At 46.6% G+C, this 13,920-nt stretch overlaps 1 protein-coding gene across 1 annotated transcript in view; it reads right to left on the bottom strand.

Moving 5' to 3' along the window:
- Positions 1 to 13,752, bottom strand: part of DSTYK (dual serine/threonine and tyrosine protein kinase) — a 28,533-nt gene extending 14,781 nt beyond the window's left edge. The window contains exons 1-3 of the mRNA XM_065038336.1: positions 13,382 to 13,752; positions 5,745 to 6,130; positions 37 to 700 (exon numbers count right to left, since the gene is read on the bottom strand). Of these exons, the coding sequence (XP_064894408.1) occupies positions 37 to 700; positions 5,745 to 6,130; positions 13,382 to 13,610 (1,279 nt within the window). The 5' untranslated portion in view covers positions 13,611 to 13,752. The remainder of the gene's footprint in view (positions 1 to 36; positions 701 to 5,744; positions 6,131 to 13,381) is intronic.
- Between the last annotated feature and the right edge of the window lie 168 nt (positions 13,753 to 13,920).

Consider the following 13,920-nt stretch of genomic DNA (forward strand, 5'->3'; position numbering starts at 1 on the left):
TCGCTTCGTTCCCATGGCTCTCCCGCCGGTCATTACCTTTGAATTCCATACTAGCAGCATCCTCCAAAAGCTCCTCTTTCATATTGCCAAGAGTCTCTATGATCATGTCCTTCATCTCCTCCTGTTTGCGGTTGGCGATGTTCATCAGCGACTCGTAGAGCTCATTCTCCTTCTTGCGGGTGTACTCCAGCCTCTTGGGCGTGATTTGCAGGTCCCGCTGCATGTCGAAGGCCTGGTTGATGAAGATGTTCAGGCAGCGGCAGTGCACCTCGTTTAAACTCGTCGCCGCTTCCACAAGATGCTTCTGAAGCACCTGCCTGGAAAAAGTGCTTAAGAGACGGAGCTTCTCCGGCTGCTCCACCAACACGCTCTGGGCATCGGCATCAGGAGCGGGAGCTCCGCAGCTGCAGTGGTTGGTGCTCAGATACTCCAAGTCCATCAGCTGGCAGTAAAGAGAGGACTTTTCATTCTCAGTTTTTTTGGGAGAGATCAGCTCAACCCCCAACTCTGGCACTTTGAAGAAGAAAATAGGCAAAGAGAATTTCTCTTTGATTTCGCGCAGTTCATTCTCGTCGGAAGAAGAAAGTTCGTCCTCGCTGATGGCAAAGATGACAACAGGCAAGACTTGGTTCACGTACTCCCCCAAGGTGGCTTCGGCAGACTGGAACCCGCGACACGGCGCTACCACGATGTCCACTTCCTAGCAAGCGAGGAAATAGAGAAAACCACACCAGGTTGGTACAGATCCTTTTAAAAACTGATACATGCAAAACCACACTGCCATTCATTCACAAAGTGCAAAACCAGAAACATTCGAACCCTTTAGAAGGGTTTGGAGTCTCACGCACAGCATCACGCTTCAATACATGGCCCAGGCTGGTGATCCGGGAACGGATTAGTGCCCGACTCCAAAACCTGGATTTTGCACCGAGTGCCTCAGCTTTAGTCCAGTTCAGAATAAAACTTCGAACAAGTTTCCCAGCTAAGTCCTATTGCGGAGTAGCTGTTATTCTTTAGCTTACAGCTGCCCCATTTTGCAGCCAGCTCACCCAGTAAACACCCCCTCAGCTCCCAGTGATGTTGACCAGATCCGCAGCTCTTCGAGGAGATATCGCGCTGTCCGCTCTCAGTGTAGCAAGCGCCACACCAGCCATACTGCCCAAAGGCAGCACAATAACCCATTCCAAAGAGCTCATAGCCAAAGGACAGATGAGGAGGAACAGATGGCTATATTAATAACAAGCTTAGTTATTACTTTCTTCAAACCCAGCCAAAACCCAAGAGGTTTATTTTATTTACTTGTTTTCTTACTGCACAGAGTTTCTCTGCTTTGCTCATGCACTCCTGCTGACACCACTACTTACCAAGCCTACTAAAAAGGGCCAGTTCTAAAACCTGCTTCCCTCCCTTCCAAGGAAGGAGAGAAGATTCCCCTTGGGATATGCAAGAATAGTGTTCAAATTGCTTATATTCCTCTACCGAAACACGAAAACCTCACAGGCTTTGAACTGAAGAGAGAATTTAAGCACCATTTTCCTGACTTGTAATGGGGGATGATCACAGAATCCCAGAATGTCAGGGGTTGAAGGGCCCTGGAAAGCTCATGCAGTGCAATCCCCCCATGGAGCAGGAACACCCAGATGAGGTTACACAGGAAGGTGTCCAGGCGGGTTGGAATGTCTGCACAGAAGGAGACTCCACAACGCCCTGGGCAGCCTGGGCCAGGCTCTGCCACCCTCACCAGGAACAAGTTTCTTCTCATATTTAAGTGGAACCACCTGTGTTCCAGTTTGCACCCATTGCCCCTTGTCCTATCATTGTTGTCACCGAGAAGAGCCTGGTTCCATCCTCCTGACACTCCCCCTTTCCATATTGATCCCCATGAATGAGTCCCCCCTCAGTCTCCTCTTGTCCAGCTCCAGAGCCCCAGCTCCCTCAGCCTTTCCTCACACGGGAGATGCTCCACTCCCTTCAGCATCTTGGTGGCTCTGTTTTGATTAAGATGATTAAGAACTCTTCAATCATTTTGCTCCACCAGAAAAATAAGCAAGACTTGACCAGGTCTCCAACTGCTCTTAGAGCTACAAGAGTCTGTCCTGCCCTGGGACTCCTGGGTGCTGAAATAGGAGCTGTTGGATGAGGTTGAGCAGGATGGGATATGCTGTGATGGGTTGTTGAGCAGAGTGGGATGTGTGATGACGGGATGTACGGTGCTGGGATGTTGAGCAGGATGGCATGTGCGGTGATGGGTTGTTCCCCAGGCCGGGTGACTCACGCCAGCGACTGCAAACAAAGGAGGAAGCCAGCGCTGTCTCTAGGAGACAGAGAGAAAACCAACACAGACAACCCAGCACAGCCCCAGCAACTGGTCCTTCTTTTTCCATAGAGGCCTCTCAGGCTTTTCCAAAGAGCATTAGCAACATTTCTTCCCTTTTTATTTTTATTAACGTCCTACAGAAGTTTAAACACTGTCTATGCAGCTTCATATTATTAGAGATCAAGCCTTTCTGTATGGGGAATACCTATGACTCACACTGGATTCCTGACATTTTTAAGCTGTTTCTCCCAAGGTCACACCGCTACAAACACACTTGAACGCTCCTGACAGAGCTGTAAGCATGAAATTGCTGACAAGCAACTTCATTCACATTTCCTTTAGCTTTTTAAAATATCAAAGCCTCCCACTTCGCAATCTGAACATCAGGTACACGAAGTGGCAGAGTTACAGCCCTTCCATTTAAAATCTGATGCTGTCAACAGTGATTAAAAAAGGTCAGTGTAAAGAGAACACCGTGCAGGCACACTGTGTGTACATCTGTGCATTCAGACGTGAATCCCATATCTCCAAACAAAACTAAAATCCAAGATCAAACAGGCCTTGACTTACAGTAAGACGAGTCGCATGAAGCACAAAGTAAAACAAGGCATGAGAAAGGAAGCGTCCAGCCCTGCGAACCTCCCGCCACTCCGCTGTACCATCCAGATGAAAACGAATACTTCAGAGAAACCCATTTTGGCTTCCAGGCACAACTGATAAGATTGAGGGACAGAGCCAACAGTTTCCTCGCACTATAAATCTAAGAATCTGTCTGGTTAGGTGGATTATTCCCCATGACCTGCATTCCTGTGGGCAGTGACCCCCAAGGAATAGAGCAGCTCGGCCAAAGTTTTTTCCTTCCCTGATGTTTTATATTTAAAAATAACTAAGTTCACATACCTATACAAGGGAGTGTTCCCACAGCAGCCGACCCATGCAAATGAAATGTTTGCCTCCTTCCTCCTCACCCCCCTTTTCTGTAAAGCCATTTTGGATTAAGTCATCCTTCAGTAACACAGAAAAGCCAGCACGGTCCCACGCCCTGGATAGCAGACTATAGGAAAGAAAAACACCAGGGCGCTCCATTGGCAGCTCAATATTAAAAAGCGGTCTATTCTACACTTGTATTCAACTTATGTCCAAGTAAAAAAAGTAGTTTAGTTAATATTTGGATACTGTTAACTTTAAAATAATTTAGTCTTTCCTTACTGGAGTAATGGCTAATGAGTTTGGATTTAGCAAACAAGTATCTGCACCAAGAAGCGTGATTCAGCATTAAGTGGCTGCACAACACAGCAGCGTGTAATTTAGATGCCCAGGCCAGCCTACACAATTAAATCTCCCGGTAAGAGATGCTTAGGCCTGAAAAGCTGCACAGTTTTTATTTCCCCAGGTCCTGAAGTCACTGACAGCTCCTCTGTTTGAATACCTGGAATATAAGGTTATCACAAAACACAGCATTGCTTCTAAGCGCTCGGCTGTTGGGAGAGGAAGATGAAAATACAGGGATTCTGGATAACAGATGGGGTAAAATTCAGACTGATTTCCCTTCCTCTCTGCCCAAAAAGTGCTGAGCCCCATCAAATCACTTGATTCCTAGGCAAATTTCAAATCCTTCAGCTCTGTATTGAATACCACGCTATCACCAAGCACACAAGTGTTATTAGACCGCTAGTTTTGTTTCACAAGTTCAGAAAAAGCAGAAGCTCCTCCGGAGTAGTTCTGCAGACATGCAGCTTTGGATAGCGTCCAAAACCCCTCATCCATTACCACCCCAGCTGTATATTCCACCAGATACAGGAGCGGCAGCTACAACTAGCAGATATAGAATAAAACCCCTCGGTTGTCTCGGTGTATGCCGAGCAGAGCTGAAGACATACATTAGCTAGAAGGGTGGAAAAGCCCACATGTCAGACTCCTGTAGTCACTTATCCCCAGCCCAATTACCTGCTAAAATACAATATGTTTTCCTAACAGCCTTAAAACATTGCTTTTAATTCCTTTAGCCCCTTGAATTCATGTAAGGAACCCTTTGACTCAAGCTGAAGCTCGCTGTGATTCACCCTCCCTCTTCTTCTACTGGAAGAGCTTTTTATTTCCCCAACCCTTTTCAAATCAATCTGAGGAGCTGTTTTCATGGAAATGTCCTAAATATCACCAAAGCCAGACAGAAAGATCTTTGTCACTCACATGAGAGATCTGAAAGAGGGTTGTAAACTGCAGCGCATCTAAACTCGCCCATCTGAAAACGTAACCAAGTCAAATACATGTAAAGCAAAATACTCTTTTATGCAAAGCAAGCCGTGATTTTACAAGCAGAAGATCCAGAGCAGGCGTTTATTTTGGGAAGCAGCGGCTGCCTCACGTACACTTTACAGACACAAAGCATGTCTGTCCGTTCAGTGGATGCTGGAAGCCACACGCGCACTCCATTGATTTGTCTGTTCTCGTTAGGACGGGCTTCAATTTAGTTCCAGACTGGTTTCTAAAACGTATTTCAAACCCATGAAGATAGATTTGGCTTCATTTTCTGCCTATTTGCAACAGTCTCTCAATTCATATGTCCAAAAAATAAATTACCTTGCTATTTTATTGTTCAACTATGAAGTTCATACCCTTACTCATATGACAACGGATCATATTCTTTGCACTTAAGCAATTTATATTTAAGAATTAATTATCTATTCCAGATATTCAACTGCCAAACGCAACGCTCCAGCAGTATTTTACTGCAATAACAAAGGCTCGATGTAAGATATGAAATGCAATGAGAGCTTAAGGAAGCTGTAAAAAGCTATGAAATACAACCCTTATCTTTAACGATATTTGCTAAACACCAAACTGCAACACTTGAAGGACTGGAATGTGTTTTATGGACAAGTAAAAGGCAAGTCACAAAGCAAGATACTAACAGTGTTAGAAACAGCCCTGAGAACAGACTCCCACCTCCTTGCTCCTAACATCTGGTGTTTCCATTGACACCAAGACAATGTCAAAAGCCTCCCTCACAAATTAAATCAGGTAATTTTATCAGATGGTGGAATGAAGAAGGTTTTCTTTTCCTGACAACAAGCTCTTCAGGATAAAAAGTACATCTCTTTGTACAACAGCTTCTAGGTACAATTATACAGCAAAGCTAACCCTGAATAACCTTGAAACGGGAGTAAAATTGTAGAAGACACTTGGACTTACACCTGAGTAAGCTTGGCTACCGAGACAGATGGAGACATTACAAAGGAACGATGATGCTGAAACAAAAGCACACAAGCCTTGACAGTGATGCCCAATCAAAACCCTAACACCAGATTTCCAGCTTCTCCTTCATTTAAAAAAATACCCTGTGCTTGAGAGTTTACACCGTGAGTTTTATTGGGGCCTGTAAGTGTTACACCTTCGCTACAACAACGCTACACAGACATCAAGTTACCTTTAGTAGCGAGTATGGCAGCATGACCTCCAGCTCCGCTATCCGGTGAGCAGGATCTTCGGTATCCCCGTGAATTTCTAAGTCCTCCTCGGGTATCGTGTCCCAGTGCCCTCGGTGCGCTGCCATCATATGGACCAGTTCATACTGCTCGGGCAGCGCCAGGCTAATTCGCGTTTGTGTCCCGTGCGTGAAACGGATCCGGCGCCTCTTACAGTTCTCCTCGTTGCTGATTTTGGTGGTGGGGAGCAGCTTCTCACCCAGCAGAAGGTTGAGAAACTGGCATTTGGCATTACAGTTCTGGCCAAGGATGAGAAGGCAAGGGTGCCAGCTCACAGTCCGCTGGAGATGCTCTTCCTCGTGGCGAGGGAAGGAAATGAGATTCTGCCCTAAAATAAAGGACAAACTGCATTAGAACAGCTTGGCCGAGTGATAAGTCTTGGATGTCTAAGGCAGCTGAACGCAGCCCACACAGCCCACCAAGAAACCCACACAGCACCAAGAATTTGCTTATGTACCCTGAAACCAGTGGCAGCAATTCGGAGTTTCTACTGCACCAACACAGAGGGCAGCAGGAGGTTGATACTCATCAAGCCATTAAGATGTTCTCCCCATCTAAGACTGTTCTCCCCATCTAAGACTGTTCTCCCCATCTAAGACTGTTCTCCCCATCTATTTCACTGGGAAGTGTTTACACAGAGCTCTCTTCAGCAGGTTAGGGGAAGACTAATAGTAGGACCTAAAAGTCAGGAGGAAACAGTTGTCAAGGTTGAAACCACTAAAGGGCTAATTTTGCCTTGGATGGAATAGCTCCGGAGTTCACTGAGTCCCAATGGGTCATTAACTCTTCCCAAGTTTTGATGGCTTAGGCGTACAGAACGTTCCTGTCACATACCAGAAATAAATCCAATCGACTATGAATCGGTGACAGTTCCACCCACGCACTTAAAAATCTCAAATACTTTGCATCTATCAAATCCCAAGAGTATCGCTGCACAAGCTTGTTGACCAAAGTTTAGGATCATTGACTTCAAGCAGCAAACCTGCCCTCCTAGCCCCAAGGAAAGGCGTTCTTGCAAAATTGCTTCTCTACATGAAGTGAATGACAAGATCAAGTTTGCTGACACGTGGCAGCAGAACTAATAACCTCTGCCAGTAATTCCCTGATGGAAACACAATCACGGCATCTAAAGAGACTGAACTGTCATACTTTCGGCAGCCCAGGTAGAGAAAAGCCCAAGGGAAGACACTTTTTGCTGGAAGACGGAAGGTTCCCAGCGTGGCTTGAAAGACCAGAAGAAATGGTTTCACTCCTTTGATCACACTAACAGGGCGCAGCTTTCCAACCTATGTCATTGAACTGAACAGGCACAGTTTGCCAGATATTCTTATTCATTTTACCAATATTTAAGCTGCCAAAAGAAATGGCTCGACATCTGTATCTTCTGCAGAGTAGCCAGGACTCCCTGGCATTGCTCTCTCTGAGGGATTGGTTGTGCCATCCCACTACCAGGCCCTTGGAATTCTTAGTCCGTGATGCTGCAACTCCTTCCATTTGTCCTACTACATCAACTCAGTCTTAGTACTGAATTTAGCTGCCGTATTCTTTTACGAGCCTTAAATACAGCTTTTCCCACGCTCAGTCATCTAAGCTGGTGTCTAAGCAGCTTTGCGTTACCTTATGCAGAGCAACAGAATAATTCTGGTAGTACCAAAAAGAAATTAAATAATAATGGATACAAACAAATTCCCCATCTGCTGCTCTTGAGCACAAGCCCTGCGAGTATACGAACCAGCGGGTGTTCCAGCACCGCGGTCCCAGATCCGAGGGCAGATGGCACCCGAGAATAAAACAGCAAATGGAAACACCAATCCCCAAAACAACTGCCAAATGGTAAAGCTGGAAAGCAGTATGATTGCCCTGATATCGGGCAAACTGACAAGAATGATGGTTTAAAGACAGACTCAAATACAAGACAGCAGAGCAGAATTTTGTAGGGGAAGGTCCTGTTTCACCAAGGCTATTAAAATTCTTTTAATGAGTCACGTTCTGGCATCCCAAATTGTTTCAGCATCTCAAACCCCAAAGAAAACAAGATGCTCTCATACACCAATATATTCCTCAGCGTGAGTAAAGATAACATACAACAGCTGTTCTAATCCTCATCCATTTAGCATTCCATTCCTCTAAGTGAAATCATTCAAATCAGGAGCAATACCAGGCGTAGCTGGTTGTGTCTTAGACCCAGCTTAAGGCTTCTTTAACACCTTGCCTAAGATTTAGCTTTCCTTCAAGTCTCAAGTCTGGCAATAGGACTGCTTGATGAATTCTCTTCATCAGAGGAGTCTTTCCATCCCACCCAATGCCAAGGGAAACCCTCTCCCCACTCAGCAAACCCCACACAGGACACTGATCCCCATAAACAGATAGTTTGGGAAAAGTTAAGCAAGAAATCACTTCTTGAAGTGTGACTCTTCATGACTGTTCCTTAAACGAGCCTTTCAAGATCCACCACCAGAGCAGAGCGGCCACATCAAGTGACTGAAGGGCAGAACCTTGGCCCTCACAAATAGCACATTTAAGCCTTCATCTGCAAGACAAAGAATTTCTTTGATCTGTTTACATCTATTGAAGCTCCAACTGGAATTCTCTTCAGCTACGGAGCATGAAAAAAGCAATTCAGAAGGCACCGTATGGCCGTGAAACCTTCTCTGCACAGGCTTTCAAAAAAGAAAAGAGACAGATCGCACCCTCTGGGTTCACGAGTACACACAAATGATTGAAATACAGCAGCTTAGCCGAAATTACTGAAAACACAGAATGGATATATAAATACATCTTTAAAGCACCTTTCATCTTTTTCACGCTCACAACCTCCCTGTGATCAGCATTTATTCAACAAGTTTACTACAAGCTGCAGCAGTAACAAATCCGTTACATTTCACTTGATGTCACACTGCGATACACCAAGTATATGGAGAACAAACGTGGAACCAGCACTAAAAATGAAGATTCAGCCGTATCACAACGAACCCAGTGCCCCACCAAGGGGCAGAGGTTTCAAACCTACGTGTATCTATCACTGGTATATCTTAGAGTGGGTCTTGCGGTCTCAAAAACGCACAGCGAGTTGCACAGCGACAGAGCAACTGCTCTTATTCCACATCGCGGAATGTATATTACTACTTCAGAATAAGACGCAGGGTAAAAACACTCACCCAGTATTTAACAGGTGATGCTACTAATCTGAAGATGAAGCGGGGAGGAATGTGACCTGCGGTACCTAACAAAAAGTAGATTTTGAACTTGTTTACTGAGGAGATGCGGCAATATTCCCATGTCTGTGTGAGCAGCTCCTGTTTGTGGCAGGACCTTGGCCAAAGATTTTAGCTGGTGCTATATACTGTATCCATATACTGTGTTATTTGGAGACATGTGACAAATACATCAAAAAAAAAGGCTGCAGGGGGATCCTTAACCGCGTGCATTTTATTAAGCTCATGCTGATGAAAGGAAGCCTGTCCAAGAACAAGGACGTCTCTCACCAAGACTCAGCTCAAAATTCCATCAAACACTTGGCAGAAGAATCTCAGCTTGAATTTATGGAATCTATAGATGCCCTAAGGGTTTACTCACACTCTTTCCAAGGAAGGCCAACTGCACTGCCGGTCTCACTTGTCTTTCTATTCCGATTTCAATAATACATGTGGACAACTGTGTCTAACTAAAGCCAGACCCTCATACTATACCTCGCATAGAAAATCCTTAAATTCCTGTGGTGGTGGCGATAACATCCAGCAGGCTTTGAACACTACGAGATTTAGGATTAGCACAGGTGTATAAACCAAGTTTTAGTGCCACGCCAGCACGGTGCTGTTAAATCCAGGAGAACACACGGACGGATCAACTCACCAACGCAAGCGATTCCACAGGAGCAGATGTCAGAACGTCGGCAACCCCCAAACCAAACATCATCATCTGCTTCACTTGAAGCTTCTTTGCAAGTGCCTCCTCCTGTCTATCTGAGGAGTTATTTCTACCTCTCCTTGCGTTATCTAATCTTAAAAACCATCATCTTGTGTTGACCAGCACAATAGGAGGCTGACGGCAACAGGGACAAAGCCGTCACATTTTAACCAGGATACAGACCCTCAGTCAATAGAGCATTGGGATGAAAACTCTTCCAAACCCTCTAGTTAACAGATTCAGCCCCTCCAAAATACATTTAGGTCTGGAGTCATTAGGCTACCAAGCCCAGCACACGCTCATTGAGATAACAACACAGGCACTGACCAGAACTCTGGAGATGCTCTGGTTATCGGTACAAGAGGCACAGCCCAGCATACAGACACTCTGAAATAGGGCAAAAGAAATATCACAAAGTTCTGGTTGCCACGGCAAAGAGTTCAAATTATTTCAAGTGCAGCTTAAAGAAAAAAAACTACCATCTGAAGAGAAGCTGCTAAATTAATGTGTACTGTGATTAAGTTATAAAGGACGTACCCATGATTAACCAATTGACATGATCAATGCTTTCTGACCACCTGCAAAATGAGGGGATATTTTTCAAGTTTTAGATCCTTCTGCATGACAAGAGGGAGAAAGAAGGTGAAGTGATACATTGTTTAGAAGCAGAGTGCTTAGCTTATCTAACTAATAATTAATAGATGCATTGTAAGTGCGAAATTAAATTATAACCAACATCATGAATTATTTCTTAGTACAGATATACTGTATGTTAAAAATTTCTAAAAATTATAATTAATACACAATAATTGTGTCAATATAAGCAACCCAAAAGCGTCCAGTCACTGGAGCACTTACGGAGGATGATCCCAAGCGCTGATAAAATAAAGAATGCCGCTCAACAGTATAATGGACTCTGCTGTTAAGTTTATTTCTTCATTTCAAATCAGGGTTTCTGTTTCATTTTTTCTTAGTATCTTAACGTATTTTAGTAAAATCTACTGCCAAGACCCTAATTAAGATTTTATTTTTATAGAAAGTCGGTGCAAAACACACTCGCCAGCAGCAGCAAGAATAAAAAGCCGTCAGACGTGCAGGCTAAAGCTACAGGTAGCATTATAACAAATCCTTCTTCGAAGCCCATACGTGACAAAGCAGACCTAGAGAACAAACCATATATTCCGCTTCAGAATCGCAGAGAGTGCAAACAAGACCTTCTCCCTCCTCTCATAAACAGTAGCTGGAAGGCTTCCCTTTGAATTGATTTTATTGCTCTTACTCTGAGGAGTAAGGCCTTGTAGTAAGGCTAGAGAGGGAATATTCGGTCAGTGATAACTCCTTGATGGACAAATATTGCCTGTCATACTCCTAAGAAGCAGAGGGTGGGATGGAAAAACAAGCTCACCCGAAAGGTCACTGGCTGCTCAGCTTAGCAGATCCTTAGGCCTGACTTTAGACAGCAACCCAGGCTGTGCTTCAGTTGTGCGATTCGAAGGGCAGTTACCTCCCTGTGCAGTTACACTCGCCTCACAGGTGTCTCCAAAGGAAAACCCTTCACATTTGTTTTGTTTCCGAAACGTTTGCTTTCACAGTTTGTTCTTCTGCTTCAGTTGTAGGCAGTGAGGGTCCATTTCGCTTCCTAATTCTTTTGTGTTTCGCCAAATGTCCGCATTCACGCCTGATGCAAAAAGCCTGCAGAACTGCTCGGTCCAAATTCTACTCACTTTGACAGCACTTGTAGGGCAGATTCCAGGAAAACGTGGTTCTGAAGTCAATGAGAACTGTGCTCCTTAAAGCCCCGACACCTAAAACAACCTCCCCATGTTAGTGGAACAAAGCTTTATTACCAGCCACTAAGATTCAGAGAGTACTGGACATGTACAATTCAACTAAAATGTTACAGAAGCAAGAAGCTCCGTCCATAGGCAGATTATTCAGACACAAAGGTGAAATTATTTAAGAACAGTAATTGTTATACAACCTCTGCAGTCTGCAATCCTGAACCGAGAGCCTACACTGTTATTACCGCCGGTGTGAACAAGTTCTAAAGCAGTCAGCCTTTCCTTGGAGCCCTGATACTTAAGGGCCAGTTGGTAACGCATCCAGCAATAAAGTCAAACTGGGTCAAGGTAGGTATTAAAAACAAAACCAAACAGATTTTAAGCACTCTCTATTAGAAACAGCAGGCAGGATTGTGGTGAAATCCATATCCTGTGTCAGGAATATTTAATTACTGATGCATTTGCATCTACAGAGCCTGGTAAGCAGAGTTTCTAAGACAGGACTGCTATTTGACTCGCAAGCTTTTACAAGAAGTAACCGGACAGAACAGCATTGCCAGTGGAGCTGCCGTTCCAACAGCACTGAGACCTCCAGAAAACGAGGGAAACCAACTAGTTCCCACTTCTTGGAAGTCACGGAAAGACATAAACAGAGACACCACATTTTTATGAAACTATTTACCTCTATTCTGACGGCTTATGTGGAAAACTACTTTTATTTTTCTACATAGGCTGGCGGAAGAACTCAACAACACTTGAAATTTCGAATGGGAATTATAAGCGTAAAACAAGCACAGACAAGTATCTTGGACAAGTAGCCAAAAGAGATGAGTCATGAGCCATTTGAAAATGAATAAAGAAGATCTTTATATACATTTAATGTCATGCTTCGCTCTCCACACAAGACAGTCGTACGGAAAGGGGCCGCTCTGCACATGGCGGGAGAGCTTGCATGGGCAGAGATGTTTGTCAACAGAGACTGAGGAGGATGAAGCTGATGATGAGGAAATTATGCCACCAGCTCCATGACAAACCCACCACAAACCACCCGCTCCAAGGGGCCGCACCTCCCTCACCCCCAAAAATCAGCCTGGGTGTGGGGATGAGGAAGATGGGTCTACCTCTTCCAGAGCCCACATCACCCCATTTCACCTCACAAACCCTCTCACACCCCCATATCTCAGAATCACACAGAATCCCAGAATGTCAGGGGTTGAAGGGACCTGGAAAGCTCATCCAGTGCAATCCCCCCATGGAGCAGGAACACCCAGATGAGGTTACACAGGAAGGTGTCCAGGCGGGTTGGAATGTCTGCACAGAAGGAGACTCCACAACCCCCCTGGGCAGCCTGGGCCAGGCTCTGCCACCCTCACCAGGAACCAGTTTCTTCTCATATTTAAGTGGAACCTCTTGTGTTCCACTTTGCACCCATTACCCCATGTCCTGTCACTGGCTGTCACCAGAAGAGCCTGGCTCCATCCTCCTGACACTCCCTCTTTCCATATTGATCCCCAGGAATGAGTCCCCCCTCAGTGTCCTCTTGTCCAGCTCCAGAGCCCCAGCTCCCTCAGCCTTTCCTCACACGGGAGATGCTCCACTCCCTTCAGCATCTTGGTGGCTGCGCTGGACTCTCTCCAGCAGTTCCCTGTCCTGCTGGAACTGAGGGGCCACAACTGGACACAATATTCCAGGTGTGGTCTCCCCAGGGCAGAGCAGAGGGGCAGGAGAACCTCTCTGACCTACTGACCACCCCCTTCTAATCCATCCCCAGCCCATCTACCCCCCACCACAGCCCCCTCATCCCCACAACTCTCCTCCATTTACCCCCACATCCCAACCACAGGCCTCCCCGCCCGCCACAGGCCCTGCCCGACCGCCGGCCCCTCTCTCACCGACGGGTGCGGAGCCATCCCGGGGGGCCCCGTCCCCAGCCCCGGCCGGGGGGCCCTCGCCGGCGAAGGGGTGTCCCTGGGAGTACTTGACGTCGCGGAAGAACTTCTTGGTGTCGCGCAGGTTGTGCTGCAACCGCGCCAGGTGCCGGTTGTAGTGGCCGAAGGAGCGGCAGAGCTCGCGGATCACCCCGGCGGGCCCCCGCCACGAAGGGGCCCCTTCGGCCTCCATGTCCTCCGGGTCCGTTCCGCTATCCCCTCCCCACACCGGGGGACACTCGGCCCCTGCCAGGCTGCCGCTCCCCGGCCTCTCCGCCCCTCCCGGAGAGAACGGCGCGCCCCCGGCGGCCGGGATTTCCTCGGCTTCCCCCCCACCCCTCCCGCCTCCCCTACCCCCGCCGCCGCCTTCTTCCTCAGGGGCAGCGCCTCAGCGAACCGCGCTGCGAGCGCCGCGGAACCTTTATCGGGGCGCCGCGGGGCAAAGGGGGAGGAGGCCGGGCGGACCCCGGGCGCGCTGCATGCCGGGAGCTGTAGTCCTGCGG

Source organism: Columba livia, chromosome 22 (genome assembly GCF_036013475.1).
Source record: "Columba livia isolate bColLiv1 breed racing homer chromosome 22, bColLiv1.pat.W.v2, whole genome shotgun sequence".
In the NCBI taxonomy this organism is placed as follows: Eukaryota; Metazoa; Chordata; class Aves; order Columbiformes; family Columbidae; genus Columba; species Columba livia.